The sequence below is a fragment of the Episyrphus balteatus genome, chromosome 1 (genome assembly GCF_945859705.1).
Source record: "Episyrphus balteatus chromosome 1, idEpiBalt1.1, whole genome shotgun sequence".
In the NCBI taxonomy this organism is placed as follows: domain Eukaryota; kingdom Metazoa; phylum Arthropoda; class Insecta; order Diptera; family Syrphidae; genus Episyrphus; species Episyrphus balteatus.
Window position 1 is genome coordinate 118,123,306 of NC_079134.1, and position 24,013 is coordinate 118,147,318.

Below are 24,013 nucleotides of genomic sequence, written 5' to 3' on the forward strand. Positions count from 1 at the left end.
CCTATTGGCAAGAGTTGTTCTAACTAGACTTCTTAATTTACCTTTTTAGAAGAGTTTCATGCCAAACTAAATAAAGTCAAATTGCATTTATCTGAATTACACAATTATTTACAACAGTAATATTGAAGTGCATTAGTTACTGTTGTGAAATAAACCAGTTACCGTTGCTATCAATTGTGAAATTAAATTTGTTTTTTTTTTTTTTTGTTATTTCGAGTTAAAATCTTGCGAAATTCAATCAAATTGCAGGACAATGACGCTCTTCTTGGAATTATAATTGCAGTAAATCTTTAAGTCTATAAGATCTTAGGAATTTTGAATGCGACTTGCAGGACAATTGTTAGGTAGGACTATTAGGCAAATATACTTTTTTAATATGTCTATAGCTGTTCTTCAAAACCTACATGAAGCTTAAACTGGATCCACACAAGGTTGATCAACACATTCAGCATACCTTCCAAATCGACATACTGAACAGTTAAACATTTCCAAATTATTCTAACTAATGTATATGGGACATATTTGAGCCCACACATCAATTGAACTAGCTTGTAACGGTTTAACTATTCGTAATTTCGATTTGGAACGTATGTTGAACGTGTTGATCAACCTAGTGGGGATCCAGCTTAAGAGATAAAGAGGGGTTCACACCTCCCAATAAGAAATCAAGCACCAAATTCACTTCAACATTGTCATCTGTTAGCTCTTTGATTAACAAAACTTTAAGGCTTCTAAAAATTGTTAAATGATGAGCTTAAGAACAAATCACAATAATTATTTGTGGATTGAATCACAGCACATGGATCCTTTCCTCACAATTTACATTACAAGTTACGACTCCCGAAAATGCTTTTCAATCTTAGCACTTTCATCCATTTAAGTGAACAGACAAAGTTCCCAGCTAATGCCACTGATAACTTTCCTGTATGTTCCATTTTGGGAAGACTTAACCTAAAACTTTTAAAAAATAACATAAACAAACAATTAAGTTTGTTTTATTCCGTCCGTCTGTCTTTTTAAATAAGATTTAACAATGCTTGTTGATTTTTTGTTATTTTATTTAAAAAGGAATTTACATACAAACCAAACTAGGAAAACTACTTTTTGCTTGGACCGGTGGTCGCTGCCAAAGCTGCAACTTCATCTTCCTTAGCTTGAATAAGCACGAGTTCCTGCTTCTTGTTAGCAATACGCTCCTCTCGCCGCTTGCGTGCCTCACGCACCTTTTGTCTGCGGGCCTCAGCTTGGTCAGCCAACATTTTGCTGCGTTGTTTCTCGGCCTTCTTCTTATGGATGTACTCCATAAGGACACGCTTGTTCTTGAAGACATTACCTTTGCACTTCATGTACAAATCATGGTACAAGTGCCGGTCAATTTTCTTGTTGTCTCTGTACTTCTTCAGCAATCTGCGCAAAACTCGCATACGCTGCATCCACAGGTATTTGGTTGGCATACGGGCATTGGCTGTACCCTTGCGCTTACCAAAACCACAATGACGTCCCTTGCGTCTGGCTTCGGTGTTCTTGCGGACACGGTAACGAGAGTGAACGACTACGGGTTTTTTGATGATCAAACCATCCTTGATCAATTTACGAATATTTTGACCTGTAAATTAATTAAAAAAAAAAAATAATAAGAATATTTCTTACTAAAGATTAGGGTTAAAAAACTTACGTGAGTTTGTGTTTGCAATCTCATTGATTTCATTAGGATCCAACCAAACCTTCTTCTTGCCACATCGCATTACCGAGGCTGCAAGCCTCTTTTGAAGTTTAAGCGAACTGAAAAATTATTTAAAAACATGTTATTAATTTAATTTCACATTAGAAAAATATAAATAAACACTTTTGATTAGAATTTTGGAAATATTTATTATTTTATTTAGGGAAAACCGTACCTCATGGTGTTCACTCGTACTCGCAGTTTCTTGAAAAGAAGGAATTATTTGAGATGGCGGAAGTTGGAGCCATTTTCGAAATTAAAAACTTTTCGAAGTGAACGTATTCAAAGATGGAATGTTGTTTTTTATGCATTCAGTGAATAAATGTCTTATAAGGTTGAGTATACACTAAAGCTATTTGGTTGGTTGTCAAAGCAAAATTTTTGGTGCTCGCACAATCAGAGATAATTTTTTTTCTTGCGATAAAAGATATGTTTGGGAACTGCCTTAAATGGAAATATTTCTACTTTTTCAACTTTTTTAATCCAATTCCTGTTTGAGTACTCTGAAATTGTGTAGTTTTTCACAAAAAAGATGGCCGCGAACAGGGGTGGAAAAATATCATTAAAAAAAATGCTTTTGAAATTAAAAAAGAAATATTTATTGCAAATAAAAAATATTTGCATTGATAAAAAAAAGGTTATTGCAACTGAAAAATATTTGCAATGAAAAAAAAAATTATTGCAACTGAAAAATATTTGAATTGAAAAAAAAATATTTATTGCAACTTATATTTTGCATTAAAAAAAATTCTATTGCAAATAATGAAAAAAATTTACATTGAAAATAAAATTTTTATTGCAAATAAAAATATTTTGTATTGGAAAAAAAAAAAAATTTACTGAAAAAAAAATATTCATCAAATTTCCAACAATTTTGAATTTTTGATTATACATTTGGTTCAATGTTATAGTTGAAATAGGCAATATATGGTCAAATAGTCAAAATTGTTAGAAATTCAAAAAATATTTTTACAAAATTTTGAATGCACACTTTTTGCATTGAATTTTTTTTTTCAACTCAGAAATTTTTTATTTTCAATTAAATTTTTTTTTTAATACAAAATATTTTTATTTGCAATAAAAAAAATTATTTTCGAAACAAATGTTTTTTCATTTGCAATAATTTTTTTTTTGTTCCAATTTTTTTAGTTTCAATAAATATTTTTTTTTTAATCAAATATATTTCAATTACAATAAAAAATTTTTTTAAGGCTTGGCCACACCGGAGGGTACGCGGTAGAGGTACAGGTAACGGTACGGGTATTTGTATGGAAAAAATTCCAAACTGACACATCAACAGGTCCGTCAAGCTGGGTACGCCACAACCGAAAATCCAAAATCTGAGTATGCAGGAATTTGTTGCTAATTTGTTGCTAATTTGTTACCCCAATCCCGAATTTGTTGCTCCTGCCCTTACCCCTTAAATCTGTGGCGTGCCCAGCTTGACGTCAAGCTGGGTACGCCACAAATTAAAATTCAAAATTTCAAAAATGTAAGTATGCAGGAATTTGTTGCTAATTTGTTGCTAATTTGTTACCCTAATTTCGAATTTGTTGCTCCACGTTTTGCCCTTCAAATGCACATTAACAGATTATGCAAAAAAGCTAAATCGCCCAAAAATTATCGCACAGACAAAAAAGTGGTATCAATAGAAAGAGGTCCTTGAAACCTTTTCAAAAAGGTCCATATCAAGTTTTTATTCCAATCCCTTCATGTCCAAAATGCCTTGTGGAGCTTGAATGCATTTGTGGAACATATGTGGATGAAACGAAAAAACGCAAAAACACGTAATACTCAAAATTTCAAAAAAATAAGTATGCAGTAATTTGTTGCTAATTTGTTGCTAATTTGTTACCCCAATCCCGAATTTGTTGCTCCCCCCCTTACCCCTTAAATCTGTGGCGTACCAAGCTTGACGTCAAGCTGGGTACGCCACAACGCAAATTTGAAAATCTGAGTATGCAGGAATTTGTTGCTAATTTGTTGCTAATTTGTTACCCCAATCTTGAATTTGTTGCTCCACGATTTGACCTTCAAATCGACTGCAACAGATGCAATTTTGTGGAGACTTTTTATCTATACACTTTTTCAAAAAACTAAAAACGCCAAATTATAGACAGAATTTGTTGCTCTGCAAAAAGCTATTTTTAAATTTTCTATCATTACCCAATCCCATCTTACAGGAGGAAAACTAATTTTTCGATGACGTCATCCAACAACGCAAAAAATCGTAATACTCAAAATTTCAAAAAAATAAGTATGCAGTAATTTGTTGCTAGTTTGTTGCTAATTTGTTACCCCAATCCCGAATTTGTTGCTCCCCCCCTTACCCCTTAAATCTGTGGCGTACCCAGCTTGACGTCAAGCTGGGTACGCCACAACGCAAATTTGAAAATCTAAGTATGCAGGAATTTGTTGCTAATTTGTTGCTAATTTGTTACCCCAATCTTGAATTTGTTGCTCCACGATTTGACCTTCAAATCGACTGCAACAGATGCAATTTTGTGGAGACTTTTTATCTATACGCTTTTTCAAAAAACTAAAAACGCCAAATTATAGACAGAATTTGTTGCTCTGCAAAAAGTTATTTTTAAATTTTCTATCACCACCCAATCCCATCTTACAGGAGATAAACTAATTTTTCGATGACGTCATCCATCAAGCTGGGTACGATAAAACACAAATTTTAAAATCTAAGTACGCAGGAATCTTAAGTTATTTTGTTGCTAATTTGTTACCCTAATCTCGAATTTGTTGCTCCACGATTTGACCTTTAAATTGGCTGAAACAGATGCATGATTTTGAAACTTTATGATACAAAGTTAACAATGCATAGATTTAATACTCTTTGCAGATTAATGCTCAAATCTTTAATTTGATGTAAAAACTACCTTAAAATACTGTTAAAAACTTCCAAAAACTGAACATAACGCACTTAAACCAACTAGCTGCAGGTAATTCAATGCTCTTTAAAGGCTACGTCATTTCCAATATTTGGATATACATACATACCTACCCTTACCCTTTCATATTTAAAAACCTTTAAAGGCTGGACCTACCTTCAACCTACTTCACTCCCTTCAATAAAACGCAAAGTAAAATTCAACACTCCAACTTGATTTTTATGGATGCTCCTCAATTCTTAGTTTAATAAGTGTTAGGTACTGCTACCCATTCAATTCCTATATTGCCAACAGCTTTTTTGTTCTATTTTTCCTCAATTTCAAAAATAAATTGAATTTAACGTATTTTTGCATCTTCCTATTTTAAACATATTTAACTATATAGGTAACTTCTTCAATATCCTAGAAAAACCCTTAGACATCTTTTGAAAATACTGTAACGATGAATTACCGAACTACTTTTAAGATAAAAGTCTGAACACACTACCTGCTACAGTAAAGGTAGAAATGTGAACGGACCTTTAGTAATTAAGAAACTACCCTCTGAACGCATCCAAAGAAATTCCCTCGACTGCTGAATATCCCAAAATATCCCACTGGACTGGAAGTATGAAGCGCCCCCTCTTGGAAAGGAAGCTTCGAGAAGCAAAGACGAGAACCTTCGAAGACATTCTCGAATTCCGAATTTCAGGTATAAAAGGGCAGCGTGGACACCGACCGGAGACAGTTTAATCTTGAATGTGAAAGAGTACAGTACAAAGTGAAATAAAGTGTTGGAAATTGTTAGTAGTAAATAAAGTGATTGAAAAGTGTGTTTGTTTGAGCGAATAATAAAAGTAAATTGATTTGAAATAAAGTGTGTTCTTATTTGAACGGAAAGATAAGTGGAAGTTAAAATAAACGAAATAAGTTTTATTGTGAACCCGGAATAAAACATTACATTGGTGTCAGAAAAGTGGAATAAAACTTATTTATTTGTGCGAATCAGATAATTTCGCGAATAAAATAAAAAGTGCGCGTGTGTTTTAACAATAAACAAAGTGTAAAACATTTTGAAATAAGTAAAAGTGCTCGCGTTTTGAAAAGTTAAAATGGGTAAGACATTGAATCAGTTAAGTTTGACTGAGCTGAAGGCGGAATTAACTAAACGAGGTCTTCCTACTGCTGGATCGAAAAATGACCTCATTATTCGCCTGCAGGATTATTTAACCCAGAAAAACGAAGATTTGGATACATTTCAATTCGAAGTTGAAATGGTAGAAGAACGAGTAAGTACTAGTTCCGATATGTCATCCATGATGGCTGTTCTCCTTGCAAAATTTGAAGAACAGAAAGATCAAATGGAACAGCAACGTAAAGAACAAAAGGATGAACAGAAAAATCTTCTTGAACAAATTGAGACACAACGCAATGAACAAAGAGAACAAATGGAACAACAACGAACAGAGCAAAAGAGTGAACAACAGAATCTTCTCGAAAAAATTGAGAAACAACGTACCGAGCAAAAGAGTGAACAACAGAATCTTCTCGAAAAAATGGAGAAACATCTAGAAGAACATCGCGATGAGCAAAAGAATCTTCTAGAAGAACAGAAAAATCTTTTAGAGGGAAAGCTTGGTGATTTCGAGAAGAAGTTCACTGCTCTTGACGAGCGTGTTGAAGAAAACAAAGAAAAGCTGTTGGCAATGCACACAAAGTTCGAAGAGAAATTCCAAGACATTACTAAAGAGTTGGACAAGGTTCGAAAAATTAAGGCCCGAGAAAGTTCTGGTGAGTATTCAAAGAAGAAGGAAATGCATCCACCAACCTTTGATGGACAAAGTTCTTGGTCGATCTACAAGAAACAGTTTGAGGCAGCTGCCACAACAAATGGCTGGGATGACGAAGACAAATGTATAGCGCTGACTCTTGCTCTTAGAGGTCCTGCTGCTGAGTTGTTACAAACTTTACCACCAGAAAAGAATGGTAACTTTAACGCTCTTGTCCAGGTCATTGAAAAACGCTTTGGAGATGGCCATATGCAGGAAGTCTTCCGCGTCCAACTCAATACAAGAGTCCAGAAAAGAGGAGAAACTCTGCAACAACTCCAAGCAGATATTGAAAGGTTAGCTCATCTGGCATATCCGACAGCAGGAGACGACATTATCAATCAGTTTGCGACAGAAGCCTTTGTACGTGCTGTATCTGATATAAATCTTCAGCGAGCAATTCGAACAGCTGGAAAACGTTCCCTTCCTGAAGCATTAGCGTTTGCACTCACTATGGAAGCAGCAGAACAGGCTTCTCAAGGCGTTCATCGGGTAAGAGAAGTTACAGTGGAGGAATGCTCTTGTCAAAAACTCGCATTCCAAAGAAACCAGCGAGACGGAGCTGCTCGATGCTGGAACTGTAACAAGACAGGACATCTCCAGCGGCAGTGCAGATTGCCACCAAGAAGAAGTGCTTGCCAGCACTGTGGAAACAGGAATATTGCCCAACAACAGGGGCAGAAGCTGGTTTCTGGTATCGATGGCCCCAGAACCACAATTCAAGTCTCACAAACTAAACGAGACAACAAAAGTCTGACAGTAGAGGCAACCATAAACAATAACCAACACGTGGCTACAATTGACACCGGTGCCACCGCCTCTATTGTACGAAGAGACTTGGTAAAGATGACGTGGCTACATAACATCAACAGCTATCGTCTGAAGACCGCCACAGGAGAAGCAGCAAGAGTGTACGGAGAAGTTCGTCTTGAGATCCGTATAGCAGAACTAAAGTTTTTACATGTGTTTTTGGTGGCAGATATATGTGACGAGTGCATCATTGGAATCGACTTTATGAAGGAGCATGGAATCATTTTGGATATCGGTAATCAAGTCCTGAAATACAGAAATGTAGAGATTCCAATGGTCTATGGCAGCGAAAACTCAACAACAATTAGAACTGTCATCAAAGAAGACATGTGCCTGCCTCCTTCTTCAGAAGTTTTTGTGTGGACGAAGTTAAAGGGGAACTGTGGAAACCATCGATACCTCATGGTCGAACCAGAAGTTGAGCAAAGTTCCGAAAACATCATCATCGGGAAGACTCTTGTGGCACCAAAGAACAACATGGTACCTGTACGGATACTTAACATCAAACCGTACCCAATCAAGCTTAAGAAAGGAGAAGTTGTTGGGCAATGTGAATCTGTGTCCGCAATAACTAAGATCAACGAGATGGACACACAGATGATTATGAACTCTGAGAAACTAAAGACTCAAATTCTCAAATCAGACAACTTGAGTCAACATCAGCTTAATGTTGCTGGAAGGCTTCTTCATGAATATGCTGATATCTTCTCTTCACCCAGCGGGCAATACGGCCGAACACAACTGGTGCAGCATCGAATCGATACAGGAGACGCTAGGCCGATTCGTCAACCAGCAAGACGTCTCCCCTTGGCCAAACAAAGTGAAGTTGAAGAAATGATATCGACAATGAAGAAAGACGGGCTGATCGAAAATTCCAAAAGCCCTTGGGCATCACCGGTAGTTCTCGTCAAAAAGAAGGATGGAAGCACTCGATTTTGTGTCGACTACCGCAGGCTGAATGATGTGACGAAGAAAGACAGCTACCCACTGCCAAGAATCAGCGATACTCTAGATGCAATGGAAGGAGCACAATGGTTTTCGACTTTGGATTTGAAGAGTGGCTACTGGCAGGTAGAAATCCATCCAGAAGATCGGGAGAAGACGGCTTTCTCCACAGGAAATGGTCTGTGGCAGTTTAATGTCATGCCGTTTGGGCTATGCAATGCCCCAGCTACTTTTGAGCGCTTAATGGAGTGCGTTTTAAATGGATTAACCTGGAAATCTTGCCTAGTCTATTTGGATGATGTCATCGTTTACGGGAAAACATTTGATGACCATTGTGAAAACCTAAAGGCTGTATTCCAGAGGCTACGAGAAGCACATCTTAAGTTAAATCCAAAGAAATGTGCACTTTTCAAGACCGAGGTTAAATATTTGGGGCATATCATCTCATCCCAAGGAGTAATGACTGATCCAGAAAAAGTTGACACTGTGAAGAATTGGCCAACCCCTCAGGACAAGCATCAACTTCGGAGTTTCCTCGGTCTGGCAACGTACTATCGACGGTTCGTGAAGGATTTTGCGAGAATCGCCAAAAGCTTGCACCAGCTTACGGAGAAGGGTAAACCCTTTAAATGGTCAGGTGAGTGTGAGAAAAGCTTTCAGGAACTGAAGCTACGGTTATGTGAAGCTCCTGTGTTGGCCTATCCGACTCCAGGCAAACAATTCATCATTGACGCAGATGCAAGTAATGTTGGAGTTGGTGCTGTTTTATCGCAAGTTCATGACGGAGAAGAAAAGGTCGTTGCCTATTTCAGCAAGGTACTCTCGAAACAAGAAAGAAACTATTGCGTGACCAGAAGGGAACTTCTAGCTCTGGTATTGGCAACAAAGCACTTCCATAAGTACATCTATGGACAGAAGTTCCTTCTTCGCACAGATCATGGTGCACTAAATTGGCTTTTGAACTTCAAAAATCCAGAGGGTCAAGTAGCAAGATGGATCGAGATACTCCAGACGTATCAATGTCAGATTCAACATCGAAGAGGAAAGCTACATTCAAATGCAGACGCATTATCTCGGCGCCCGTGCAAGCAAGACTGCAAGCATTGCACACGGCTAGAGGAAAAGGAAGTTGTCGCTGTAAGAAGAACGAGAGCTGATCCCATTTGCGGCTGGAGTAATGAAGAACTCAGGATGGCCCAACAGGAAGATTCGGACATCGAACCCATCCTTGCATGGAAGGAACATGAAGAGAAACCAGAATGGGCCGACATCTCCGACCGAAGCCCCAATCTCAAAGCATATTGGGCACAATGGGACTCACTTCATGTGCAAGAAGGGTTACTCAGGCGTAAGTGGGAATCCGCAGATGGTAAATCTTATGTAATGCAACTAATCGTACCTCAGTCAAAGGTTAATGATGTTCTCCGAGAGATGCACGAGGGAACTTCTGGAGGCCATTTAGGCATCAACAAGACGCTGGAAAAGGTACGCCAGCAATTCTACTGGTTACGTATGAGAGAAGACGTTGAAAAGTGGTGCCGAAAATGTGATACTTGTGCCGCTAGCAAAGGACCAGCTAGAAAAATGCAAAGCAAGATGCATCAGTACAATGTGGGCACACCTTTTGAGAGGATTGCAATAGACGTGGCAGGTCCTTTTCCCGAAACCAACAAAGGAAACCGGTATATCCTCGTAGTGATGGATTACTTCAGCAAGTGGCCTGAGGCATTTGCCATCCCAAACCAGGAAACCAAAACAGTTGTGGATAAGATTGTCTTTCATTGGGTGAGCAGGTTCGGAGTACCCATGGAACTTCATTCCGACCAAGGAAGGAACTTCGAATCTAAGATTTTTCAAGAGGTTTGCTCACTCCTTGGCATCAAGAAGACGCGAACAACACCGCTTCATCCACAATCTGATGGGATGGTTGAGCGATTTAACAGGACACTTAAAGAACACCTGTCAAAAGTAGTCAACGATAATCAACGAGACTGGGATCGACATATTCCATTATTCTTGATGGCTTATAGAAGTGCAACACATAGTTCCACTGGACATACACCATCGGAAGTCCTTTTTGGTTCTACAATACGGCTGCCAAGTGAGATAAAATTCGGATGTGTTCCAAATGAGCCACAGGAAATAGATGAGTATGTTGATAACCTGAAAGAAACACTGGCTGACATTCACCAACGGACAAGGACAAATATAAAAGCGTCTAGTGACAGGATGAAAACAAGATATGACGCGCGAGCGACAGCAACAGGGTTTCAAGAAGGAGAACTTGTGTGGTTTTACAATCCCCACCGACAAAAGGGACTATCACCGAAGCTACAACAAAACTGGGAAGGCCCTTACACAGTAATAACCAGAATCAACGACGTGGTTTACCGTATACAGAGAGGGGTAAGAGGCAAATTAAAGGTAGTTCATTGTGACCGTTTACATCGTTATAATGGTGAAAGTAGCAATGGAGTTGTTCGGGACGAACAATCCTAAGAGGGGGGCAATGTAACGATGAATTACCGAACTACTTTTAAGATAAAAGTCTGAACACACTACCTGCTACAGTAAAGGTAGAAATGTGAACGGACCTTTAGTAATTAAGAAACTACCCTCTGAACGCATCCAAAGAAATTCCCTCGACTGCTGAATATCCCAAAATATCCCACTGGACTGGAAGTATGAAGCGCCCCCTCTTGGAAAGGAAGCTTCGAGAAGCAAAGACGAGAACCTTCGAAGACATTCTCGAATTCCGAATTTCAGGTATAAAAGGGCAGCGTGGACACCGACCGGAGACAGTTTAATCTTGAATGTGAAAGAGTACAGTACAAAGTGAAATAAAGTGTTGGAAATTGTTAGTAGTAAATAAAGTGATTGAAAAGTGTGTTTGTTTGAGCGAATAATAAAAGTAAATTGATTTGAAATAAAGTGTGTTCTTATTTGAACGGAAAGATAAGTGGAAGTTAAAATAAACGAAATAAGTTTTATTGTGAACCCGGAATAAAACATTACAATACCATCAATTTTTTTCCATCTTTAAATTTATCTCTATAGCCCTAGTTTTGGAGAGATGCATTTCATTTACTACCACACTAACGACCTAAGATCTCAACTCAATTTATGTACCTACTATTCATCCAATCAGATTATTGCAATTTGCGACTTATTTTTATATTATAAAAACAAACCAAATACCTACATAAAAATGTGTACCTACATTATACTAAATACAAAAAAATCACACATTGATTTTCTATTTTCATAGAAATAATCGAGTGTGTATGCGTTGACTTTAAATTTGACTCCGCCCCCAACGGTCTGCTTTGATGAAAATAATACATATACTATTACAATTAGTTAGTATCTATATCTACGCACTACGCCTTGAAATGTTTTTTCTTTAGTCGGCCTCAGACCTCTAGTAAGGTAAGTACCATGTACGTTCTTTAGAGGCAAAAATGTTATGAAATAGGAACCTACATTTATAATGTTATAAACACACATATGTAGGTAGGTAGTTTCGTAGGGTTTTCAGTTGAACTGAATTTAAAATTTAATTCTGGAAATATGTATGTGCAAGTTTTTTTTATGTTTTGGGTCTGCTATTGATGTGATGAACAACGCTGCATATTTTTAGGGAAAAACTTTAAATTCTAATAAACTGAAGACCCGCTTATTGTAGGTATTCTAAATAAAATTAAAACTCTTAGGAAGGTTATAACGGTATTTAAGTGAAGGTTGAAACGTCTATTTTTTTAACTTAAAGTTTTTGCTTTATATTAATGTAAAGAAATGAAGAAATATTTTTGTTCATATGTTAAAATGTGCAGAAGCAATTATTATTGCTTTTTGTTTAAGATAGATAGATTTTTTCTGAATTCGGATTCGAGATCAGCACACAAAAAACCATTAAAAAAATAAACTTTGATTTCTATAAAAAAAATCTTTTTGACTGGCGAATCGAACGGGCAGAAATAATCGAATGCCTTGTTCGAGTTCACTAGTCAAACAGTTTTTTTTTATAGAAATCAAAGTATATTTTTTTAATGTTTTTTGTGCGCTGAGCTCGAATCCGAAGTCAAAAAAAATCTATCTTTCACATTTTTGACATATTACCATGCCAAAACATCACAAAAATAGTGTTTTGGACGTTCAAAATACAATATCTCAAAAACTTTTCACGTAAAAGCTATTCTAATGCTAGATTCAAATTAAGAAGGTTAAAGGCCATTAGAAAAGTATAATTTGGTTTCTATGGAAAATTATTTCTCGCCAATATTACTGTCATCTACGGAAAAATCAATCTTAAAAATCGTTTTTCTGTTTTTTTCAACTTTCTCAATATTTTCTAAAACAAAGGTGTAGTTTTTCTTAATCTTAAAAAATAGTTTTTAATCTAAATAATTGCATTCCAAGCTTTTCAAAAATGAAAATTTTATTCGGTACCTTTTTTGATTGAAAAATAGGCTATTTTTTCAAAATAAATTCGTTAAAAATCCAAAAATTAACTTTTTGCTCAAAAAACATATTAAATAGATAGAAAACATAACAAACTAGTTTTGCTAAAATCCAACCATTTTTGTAAAAGATAAAAATAAAAAATCCTATTTTTGCATTTTTTCAATATTTATTTATATTATATTATATATAAAAAATGGCCTGAGTAAAAGTTGTAGATATCTATACTATCTACAACTATGCATTTAACTTTTTTCGATAGAAAGGTCTACTTTTGAGCATGAGGGTGGTGCGAAAATTCAGGATAAATGGTATATTAAAAGGGAAAAATAAATTGCCCATAAACAAATTGGGGGAAAGGGGGTGGGTGGGCGAAAAAGTGCGGTGGGTGTCAAAAATCTTGGTTTCTTACGATTTCTGTCAAAAGTAGCTAGATAGTATAGATATCTACAACTTTTACTCAGGCCATTTTTTTATATATAATATAATATAAATAAATATTGAAAAAATGCAAAAATAGGATTTTTTATTTTTATCTTTTACAAAAATGGTTGGATTTTAGCAAAACTAGTTTGTTATGTTTTCTATCTATTTAATATGTTTTTTGAGCAAAAAGTTAATTTTTGGATTTTTAACGAATTTATTTTGAAAAAATAGCCTATTTTTCAATCAAAAAAGGTACCGAATAAAATTTTCATTTTTGAAAAGCTTGGAATGCAATTATTTAGATTAAAAACTATTTTTTAAGATTAAGAAAAACTACACTTTTGTTTTAGAAAATATTGAGAAAGTTGAAAAAAACAGAAAAACGATTTTTAAGATTGATTTTTCCGTAGATGACAGTAATATTGGCGAGAAATAATTTTCCATAGAAACCAAATTATACTTTTCTAATGGCCTTTAACCTTCTTAATTTGAATCTAGCATTAGAATAGCTTTTACGTGAAAAGTTTTTGAGATATTGTATTTTGAACGTCCAAAACACTATTTTTGTGATGTTTTGGCATGGTAATATGTCAAAAATGTGAAAGATAGATTTTTTTTGACTTCGGATTCGAGCTCAGCGCACAAAAAACATTAAAAAAATATACTTTGATTTCTATAAAAAAAAACTGTTTGACTAGTGAACTCGAACAAGGCATTCGATTATTTCTGCCCGTTCGATTCGCCAGTCAAAAAGATTTTTTTTATAGAAATCAAAGTTTATTTTTTTAATGGTTTTTTGTGTGCTGATCTCGAATCCGAATTCAGAAAAAATCTATCTATCTTAAACAAAAAGCAATAATAATTGCTTCTGCACATTTTAACATATGAACAAAAATATTTCTTCATTTCTTTACATTAATATAAAGCAAAAACTTTAAGTTAAAAAAATAGACGTTTCAACCTTCACTTAAATACCGTTATAACCTTCCTAAGAGTTTTAATTTTATTTAGAATACCTACAATAAGCGGGTCTTCAGTTTATTAGAATTTAAAGTTTTTCCCTAAAAATATGCAGCGTTGTTCATCACATCAATAGCAGACCCAAAACATAAAAAAAACTTGCACATACATATTTCCAGAATTAAATTTTAAATTCAGTTCAACTGAAAACCCTACGAAACTACCTACCTACATATGTGTGTTTATAACATTATAAATGTAGGTTCCTATTTCATAACATTTTTGCCTCTAAAGAACGTACATGGTACTTACCTTACTAGAGGTCTGAGGCCGACTAAAGAAAAAACATTTCAAGGCGTAGTGCGTAGATATAGATACTAACTAATTGTAATAGTATATGTATTATTTTCATCAAAGCAGACCGTTGGGGGCGGAGTCAAATTTAAAGTCAACGCATACACACTCGATTATTTCTATGAAAATAGAAAATCAATGTGTGATTTTTTTGTATTTAGTATAATGTAGGTACACATTTTTATGTAGGTATTTGGTTTGTTTTTATAATATAAAAATAAGTCGCAAATTGCAATAATCTGATTGGATGAATAGTAGGTACATAAATTGAGTTGAGATCTTAGGTCGTTAGTGTGGTAGTAAATGAAATGCATCTCTCCAAAACTAGGGCTATAGAGATAAATTTAAAGATGGAAAAAAATTGATGGTATTTTCAAAAGATGTCTAAGGGTTTTTCTAGGATATTGAAGAAGTTACCTATATAGTAAATATGTTTAAAATAGGAAGATGCAAAAATACGTTAAATTCAATTTATTTTTGAAATTGAGGAAAAATAGAACAAAAAAGCTGTTGGCAATATAGGAATTGAATGGGTAGCAGTACCTAACACTTATTAAACTAAGAATTGAGGAGCATCCATAAAAATCAAGTTGGAGTGTTGAATTTTACTTTGCGTTTTATTGAAGGGAGTGAAGTAGGTTGAAGGTAGGTCCAGCCTTTAAAGGTTTTTAAATATGAAAGGGTAAGGGTAGGTATGTATGTATATCCAAATATTGGAAATGACGTAGCCTTTAAAGAGCATTGAATTACCTGCAGCTAGTTGGTTTAAGTGCGTTATGTTCAGTTTTTGGAAGTTTTTAACAGTATTTTAAGGTAGTTTTTACATCAAATTAAAGATTTGAGCATTAGTCTGCAAAGAGTATTAAATCTATGCATTGTTAACTTTGTATCATAAAGTTTCAAAATCATGCATCTGTTTCAGCCAATTTAAAGGTCAAATCGTGGAGCAACAAATTCGAGATTAGGGTAACAAATTAGCAACAAAATAACTTAAGATTCCTGCGTACTTAGATTTTAAAATTTGTGTTTTATCGTACCCAGCTTGATGGATGACGTCATCGAAAAATTAGTTTATCTCCTGTAAGATGGGATTGGGTGGTGATAGAAAATTTAAAAATAACTTTTTGCAGAGCAACAAATTCTGTCTATAATTTGGCGTTTTTAGTTTTTTGAAAAAGCGTATAGATAAAAAGTCTCCACAAAATTGCATCTGTTGCAGTCGATTTGAAGGTCAAATCGTGGAGCAACAAATTCAAGATTGGGGTAACAAATTAGCAACAAATTAGCAACAAATTCCTGCATACTTAGATTTTCAAATTTGCGTTGTGGCGTACCCAGCTTGACGTCAAGCTGGGTACGCCACAGATTTAAGGGGTAAGGGGGGGAGCAACAAATTCGGGATTGGGGTAACAAATTAGCAACAAACTAGCAACAAATTACTGCATACTTATTTTTTTGAAATTTTGAGTATTACGATTTTTTGCGTTGTTGGATGACGTCATCGAAAAATTAGTTTTCCTCCTGTAAGATGGGATTGGGTAATGATAGAAAATTTAAAAATAGCTTTTTGCAGAGCAACAAATTCTGTCTATAATTTGGCGTTTTTAGTTTTTTGAAAAAGTGTATAGATAAAAAGTCTCCACAAAATTGCATCTGTTGCAGTCGATTTGAAGGTCAAATCGTGGAGCAACAAATTCAAGATTGGGGTAACAAATTAGCAACAAATTAGCAACAAATTCCTGCATACTCAGATTTTCAAATTTGCGTTGTGGCGTACCCAGCTTGACGTCAAGCTGGGTACGCCACAGATTTAAGGGGTAAGGGGGGGAGCAACAAATTCGGGATTGGGGTAACAAATTAGCAACAAATTAGCAACAAATTACTGCATACTTATTTTTTTGAAATTTTGAGTATTACGTGTTTTTGCGTTTTTTCGTTTCATCCACATATGTTCCACAAATGCATTCAAGCTCCACAAGGCATTTTGGACATGAAGGGATTGGAATAAAAACTTGATATGGACCTTTTTGAAAAGGTTTCAAGGACCTCTTTCTATTGATACCACTTTTTTGTCTGTGCGATAATTTTTGGGCGATTTAGCTTTTTTGCATAATCTGTTAATGTGCATTTGAAGGGCAAAACGTGGAGCAACAAATTCGAAATTAGGGTAACAAATTAGCAACAAATTAGCAACAAATTCCTGCATACTTACATTTTTGAAATTTTGAATTTTAATTTGTGGCGTACCCAGCTTGACGTCAAGCTGGGCACGCCACAGATTTAAGGGGTAAGGGCAGGAGCAACAAATTCGGGATTGGGGTAACAAATTAGCAACAAATTAGCAACAAATTCCTGCATACTCAGATTTTGGATTTTCGGTTGTGGCGTACCCAGCTTGACGGACCTCACATCAACGTTCGGGTGTGGAATTTTTTTAATACAAATATCGTTGCCGCTACCCGTACCGCTACCGCGTACCCTCCGGTGTGGCCAAGCCTTTATGCGAATATTTTTCAGTACAATAAATATTTTTTTTTCAATGGAATTTTTTTTTATTTGCAATAAATATTTTTTCAAAAATTTGTAATAGAAAGTAAATTGCAATAATAATAAAATGATTTTTTACAATCCTGGCCGCGAGAGAGAAAACAATTTTCCCTTTTCTTGCGAATTTCAGCAAAAAAAATTTCTTCGGACAAATATTTGAAATCTTTCAAAAGGTAGTGCTTTCTCTGTTTTTCTTTATTTGGTGTTGTCGGCTTGTCACAAAACATAAACAAAACAAACTACAAACATTTACACTTTTGCACTTTTGCTATAATAAAATACAATGGTGCAAAAATTGTCTGTTGTAGTTGTAGTAGTAGAAAAATAAAACTTAGCAATTTTACACCTTTTCGTTGCACCGTTTCGTGAATACACCTATCAAAAAAGTGTTTGAAAAAAATACAAAATGCTTTCATATTTTTCGTTTCTTTATTTATTTTTTTTTTTCAATTGGTGTTGTTGTTTACATTTTTGATGAACAAAACAAACTACAAACATAGCAGTGTGGTTTTTTGACATGTGTTTTTATTTTTAATTTATTGCGTTTAGTTGGTTTAAGTGCGTACTTTGCGTAAGTGCGTAATAGCGTAATTAAAGGCCGACCTGACAGATTGGTGCCCATTTTTGACAAACAAATTTTGACAACGTTCGGAAGATATTACCTTATTATGTGTACTGTGGTTCAAAGCAGCTTAGGGCCAGTTGTATATAAATATTTAATCCGTGGTTCAGCAACTTTTATCTTCTGAATTCGGTGGTAAAGCCTTAGTACGCTGCTGAAGCGAAAAGAAATTTTCCATATAAAATTTCGTCAACGAAATCCTGAACGGAAAATTTCGTTTTGCTTTTCGTTTTTCAGTACGCAGCTCTAGCGAAAAATTGGAGAGTTTTCATTCATTTGTCACTTACTTTTTACTGTCCTGTGCATTTTTCTTGACTCCAAGAGTTGACGTGTTGACGGTTTTTCACTTCTAATTCATTTTTTTTTTGCTTTAAAAATTATTTTCTTTTAGTTTTTCTTGATTTTAAATTAATTTTGAATTTTTTATTTTGACTTTGACAGAATACTCGATGATATTTTTTCGTAAGGCATTTTCGTTTTCGACTTTGTAGACTTGAAAACTTTTCGTTTCACATCAGCAGCGTAACAGTGGTAAAAATTTGGGCCTATTCCGCCAAATCTTTAATTCTGCTATAAATTTTTTGTTATGAATGATAAAAGATCTTTTATAATTGGTATTCAGGAGTTCGAAAATCTGCTATAAACAAAGCAAACAGAAATTAAATCTTTTATCATCTGTCATTTCCAAAGACAAAAAAAAAATCAAAATATAGAAAGTAAAGTGAATTGAATTTTCTTGTAGATTATCCAGTAAAATTGTGTTTCTTCCTATAAAATTAAAGTTAATAAATAGATTCGCGTGCATCTTGCCTTTCGCGAAATATTTACAATCTGGAGCAAATACCTCACCGCTACAAAACCAACCCTATTACATACCGAACCCGCCGGTGCTGAAGTGATAGAATGACAGTTGGCTATATAAGTGTCAACATAATGACTTATGTCGGTATGACGTTTAGTGTGTTTTCGTGGATTGATAATACAGTTCATCCCGGGGAGTTCCAGGATTGAAATTTCATTCGGTTGCGGATCGAGTAGAGCCCCGGGGAGTGAATCCACTGCGTCTTCGGTAATAGGCATGATTTTGATTATATTTAATATTCTTAGTTTGTAATTTTTTTTAGTTAGGAGTGTTGGCTATACTTTTGGGCTAAGGTCTGATATTTTTTTATTCCGAAACTACATTTGTTATAAATGATTTAGGCAATTTTGTCGCCGAAGCCAAAATGGCGTCCACTTAGAGTGACAAAAGTTTTTGGCTCTAATTTTAACTCTATTTAATATAATTTAATGGGAATTTATTTTTGTATTATAAATCTTTTTATTGCGGTTCGATCTGTGTACTCAGTTTGATTTTTTTTTGAAAATGTGGGTTAGGCCGTTTTAGTTCTGAGCGCCTCATATAAAAAAAGGACCTACTTTTATTGAAAATTTGCTACTTTCATGAAATCTTTTATGATAAAAGTAACAAAAATCTGTCTTTTATTCTTTTATGATTCATAAGTCTGCTTTTACATGAAGACGCAAGGCGCAGAAATTATCTTCGAATTTCCTTTTGATTTTCTCTTCGGTGCGTCGCGCGCTTCTACACGTAGTAATTTTTATAAGACGCAAATTTGACAGCTATTTTTTTTATTTTATCTTGTTCTTGTTTTCGTATCTATTTTTATTTAAAAAAAAAGCACCAAAATATACAAAAAACAACATCAGGGGGCTCTATGTGCAACGAAAACATTTAAATAAATTAACAAAAGTTAGTATACACCCAAATAATATACATCCGACGAAGCGAACTCTGCCACTGACGAAATCAATTAAAGCAAAACAGCAAAAAAAAGAACAAGATCAAAGAGAGACGTCAAAATGAGTCTCAAAATTTTCGACCGGGGACTCACAGGGTAAAAAATCTTCCATCCCTCTTTTTCGAACTTTCTTTCTCCCTTACTCTTCATTGAATCTTGACTCTTGCGTCTTCATGTAAAAGCAGACTAATAGATTTCATAACAGATTAAGGCTTGCTGAATACCAAAAATGGGATTCGTAAAAGAATTTTTGACAGTTCGAACTTCGTAAAGATTTTATAAAAGATTTCATAGCATATTGGGTATGCCGAATACCAAATATGAAAATCGTAAAAGATTTTTTGATAGATTAGATTTTTGTATGGAAATTCATAAAAGAATAACAGAATAGCAGAATAAAGATCTCGCGGAGTATTTAACTCCGAAAATTTTCGAAAACTACATCAGAGTGCATCGCCATAGCCATCTCAAATTGTGGAACACGCCTAATATTTATATGACACTTGACAGATAGATATCAGTGATGCCGTATGTGTTTAATCATGTGAATAAGTTAATAAATTGGACTCTGGACGAGGCCATTTACTTTCTGATTAGCGATTAAAGTAAATTCATATACCTCTTTTACATTTCTTAACCTATCCAAAAGGCAAGGTTTTGCTGCAAGTGCAACAAATTATTATTTTTTTTTAAAGAATGGCTCCTGGATTATCAATACCGCTCAATCGTTATGAGCCTGAAAATGTTGGCATCAAGGCTGTTTTGATTGGGCCTCCAGGCTCTGGAAAAGGAACCCAGGTATGTTTTATAGTGTACCTTTATAACCTTCATACGTTATTGTATAATTAACTCAAAAATATGTCCACGAATCAATTTTTAGGCTCCACTTCTTAAAGAAAAGTTTTGTGTTTGTCACTTGTCAACTGGAGATATGCTTAGAGCCGAAATCTCATCTGGATCGAAATTGGGTGCCGATCTCAAGAAAGTTATGGATGAAGGCAAACTTGTCTCTGATGAACTTGTTGTAGATTTGATTGACAACAATTTAGATAAACCAGAATGTAAAAATGGTTTCCTTCTTGATGGTTTTCCACGGACAGCAATTCAGGCTAAAAAGGTACAAAAATTGGCATCGAAATATGACAGTCATGATAAATGATGGAATTGGTTTTGTTTTCTTTTTCAGCTTGACGAGTTGCTAGAGAAGAGGAAAACCGAGTTGGATGCTGTCGTTGAATTTGCCATCGATGACAATTTACTTGTGAGGAGAATCACTGGAAGACTCATTCACACAGCCAGTGGACGGTCATACCATGAAGAATTCCATCCACCAAAGGTGGCGATGCGTGATGATGTAAATATAAGATTTAATTGATGTCCTTTCCCTATTAACTTCCTTATCCCTTTGCTTTTTTTTAACAACAGATTACAGGCGAACCTCTGATCAAAAGAACAGATGACAATGTTGAGGCTTTAAAGAAAAGACTCGAATCATATCACAAGCAAACTAAAGTTTTGATTGATTACTATGCTCAGCGGGGTTTGCATTTCCGAGTTGATGCCGCCAAACAAGCTAGTGATGTGTTTGCCAATATTGATTCAATATTCCAGCGCCAACGCAGTCGACGTGCAGTTTCATGATTCCCTTGTAAGACTCTAAAGTGTATTAAAGAAAAGTTATAGAAAATTTGTATTTTTATTATTTATCGTCTTATATCATAGTTTCCAAAAAAAAAAAATAAGTTATCAAATTCAATTAAAAAGACTATAATTTTAGACAGTTGTATTGGTAGGTTAAAGTCCACCAAAAGTATTGGATAGAATAATACTAAGAACATCTAGATGGAAAGATACTCGTAGATATAAATTAATTGATGATTTTGCATTATTTGTGTCGATGGGTGTATAATGTATATCATAGTATATAAGCATTTTTGACATAGCATTTCCTAATTGCTATTTCAAAACCGCTTTCAAATAGGGAACAGAATAATTTAAAAAAATTGTGTGTTATTTGAAATGAAATACTTTTCGAAAGTATTTTGTATTCAATTTCGAATTCTTGGAGCGAAATTTTAGTCAAGTCGAAATTGAACGAAATTGAAATTGAATTGAAATTGAAAGGCCATCCTAAAGTAAATATTTGATCTTACCCTCATAGAATTCTCCACGGACTTGCACCTGTTGGTGGAAAATTTTCCTCAATTCTTCTCAAACTTGGTACATTATGTGTAGTGGAGTAACTAAAGCAAATTATTAAAGAAAGTGGAACAGCTTCGATTTCGATGAACTTTTTTTCAAACGTCGGTAATTAAAAATACTTTAACCTCTATAGGTTGAAAATTGCCGATGTTGCCGTATTGTTTTTTTTTTTTTTTAAATTAAAATTAATTTAATTTTTTATAAGAACAAACCAATTTAGTTGCTTAAATTTCTGAATTAAAAAATACCAAAAGATTCTCTAGGTAATTTAAGGGAAGAAAAAATATATAAAATATATGGGAGTAAGAGACAATCTTCCATTGTTTAAGCGATAAATGCAATTTTCTCACAAACTGACTTCAAACACAAAAAAAAAAAATATTTTGAACTCAACGGCAACACACATTTTTAAAAAGCCAAAAGCGCATTCGTATCTATGAAATTTAAATCCACTAAATTTAATGAAGAGTTTTAAAAATAAATTGCACGATTGGGGTCGACGTACTTGTTCTTATGCTTAAAGTAACTATAATGTTAAAACTTTTTATTCAAGAAATTTAAAATTTGATATTTTGAAGAAATTTCAAAAGTAGTATAAAAAAATTAAATCTGTTTTTATAATTAATTAAATTCCGTTTTAAATGATCTTTAAAAAAAAAAAAAACAAATATGCCATTTTATTTCTTGTATAAAAAGGTATTTTTAGAAAAAAATTTTCGAAAATTGTAGGAGCCGTTTTTTAAAAAAATAATTTTTTATATACAGGGTGTCCCAAAAGTAATGGATCAAACGAAGTATGCTGATAGGGGATCTTAAGGGCTCTCAGAATTTGGTAACTTGTTCATCCCAAATCCTTACGGTTTTCGATTTAATGCAATTCTTGTGAAATTTCGAAAAATCCCTACTTTGCAACAGTATTTTGCTTCCTACGCCCGTTATTGATTTTTGTTTTTTTAAGTTCTTTTACAAAAACATTGCCAAATAATTAGGAACAATTAATTAATCAAAATATTTTTTATGCCATACGCCATTTCGCTGCAAATTAACTAACAGTTTCAAGTTTTATAAAAAATCAGTTTCTTACTTTTTTTTGAGAGCAACACCGTTAAAAAAATTTGTACGGTGTGAGACTCGTTTATTATTTTAAAAAGTTGCCCTGTTATTATAGTTTTCAAAAACGTATAAAAGTTTCCAAAGTTGCAGTTAGATCGCAAAATATTACAATTTTAATTCAACAAAACAAAAAGTTGGCTCTTATGTGTAGTACTACACACAAAAATTTTAATCAAAATCGTTAGAGCCGTTTTTGAAAAAAATTAACTTTTCTATTTCCGTTATATGGCAGGTACCCTTAGTTTTGGTCATAAAAAAAAATTTCAATTTCCCCTCTAGGGAATCACCAAAAACTGCTAACTAACAAGTTTGAAGAAAATCACTTCACTCGTTTATGCTGCAGCTCCAGATAGAGACAGACACACAGAGAGACAGAGAGACAGACAGACAGAATTGCCGGACCCACTTTTTTGGCATTCTCCATTATCGTAATGTCATGTAAAATTTTTATCTCGAGTTCTATTTTTTTTACGAATCCTAAACTTGCCCTATAGTACCTATATCGCAAGTAAAAATGTTCTTCAGACTCAGAATTTTGAAAAATATTGTTATTAAAAAAAAAATTTTAAATGACTTTTTTCAAACTTTTTCGTAATAAATATGGTTAAAAAATTTTATTTAATCGATATTATTAGTTAAATTTCGAAGAGGAAAAGATAATATATTATATTACCGTTTTGAAACAAAAATTAAAAAATTTATTCAATTAAATTGGATTTTTTTGATAAAAACTGAAATTTTGTATTGACATACATACCTATGTAATTGATTTTCTCTAATAATATTTTTTTTGTGTTTGCAGTCAATTTGTCAGAAAATTGTATTTATCGCTTAAACGATGGAAGATTTTCCCTGCACTCTTTTGGCATCAATTAATTTATGAAATTTAAGCAAAATTTTTGAAAACGAAAGTTTATTGTTGCCAAAAATCTTCAAATAACCCCTTGTAACCTTGTAATCACAATCGACTGGATCTTAACTATAATAAAACACGTATTTTTTAAAAATTCAATAAATTCATTATTTACTTAGTTATTTAGATATTTAGGGAGTAAGAACATAAGATTAAATAATTTATTTTTATATACAAATGCAAAAATTCAAACAAAAAACTATCTAATACTTAGTTTTAGGCACTTTCCTAAAATCCAAAAATAAAACCCCGTTGGTTTATCCAGAAAAATTATTTTTTCTGAATTTCGTAGTTTTTACACAAATTTACTTATTTTCAAAAAAAGCCCATCTTTCAACATTAACAATTTAAAACTATTGGTGCCATTTAATAAAAATATGGCGTACTATTTCGATAAAGCAATACTTAGGCCGTGTGTGAATTG

General features: G+C 34.0%; 2 protein-coding genes across 2 annotated transcripts; one reads left to right on the forward strand and one right to left on the reverse strand.

Annotated features, from left to right (window-relative positions):
• Positions 1–1,037: 1,037 nt before the first annotated feature.
• On the reverse strand, positions 1,038–2,029 carry LOC129920998 (60S ribosomal protein L19). The gene is made up of 3 exons (XM_056002596.1): positions 1,899–2,029; positions 1,676–1,782; positions 1,038–1,606 (listed from the first exon to the last, which is right to left on the reverse strand). Exons 1-3 carry the CDS (start codon positions 1,901–1,903, stop codon positions 1,098–1,100), a joined length of 621 nt encoding a protein of 206 aa, XP_055858571.1. The 5' UTR covers positions 1,904–2,029; the 3' UTR covers positions 1,038–1,097.
• Positions 2,030–19,932: 17,903 nt separating this feature from the next.
• Positions 19,933–21,048, forward strand: LOC129920997 (adenylate kinase). The gene is made up of 4 exons (XM_056002595.1): positions 19,933–20,159; positions 20,242–20,478; positions 20,548–20,715; positions 20,787–21,048. Exons 1-4 carry the CDS (start codon positions 20,058–20,060, stop codon positions 21,000–21,002), a joined length of 723 nt encoding a protein of 240 aa, XP_055858570.1. The 5' UTR covers positions 19,933–20,057; the 3' UTR covers positions 21,003–21,048.
• Positions 21,049–24,013: the final 2,965 nt, after the last annotated feature.

What these genes read in the sequence shown, in the direction of transcription:
- LOC129920998 (XM_056002596.1), bottom strand. An exon ending in GATTGCAAACACAAACTCAC is followed by an intron (nt 1,607 to 1,675) that starts GTAAGTTTTTTA and finishes ATTAATTTACAG; the next exon opens with GTCAAAATATTCGTAAATTG.
- LOC129920997 (XM_056002595.1), top strand. Translation starts at nt 20,058, where the DNA reads ATGGCTCCTGGATTATCAATACCGCTCAATCGTTATGAGCCTGAAAAT. An exon ending in CAGCAATTCAGGCTAAAAAG is followed by an intron (nt 20,479 to 20,547) that starts GTACAAAAATTG and finishes TTTCTTTTTCAG; the next exon opens with CTTGACGAGTTGCTAGAGAA. An exon ending in AGGTGGCGATGCGTGATGAT is followed by an intron (nt 20,716 to 20,786) that starts GTAAATATAAGA and finishes TTTTAACAACAG; the next exon opens with ATTACAGGCGAACCTCTGAT.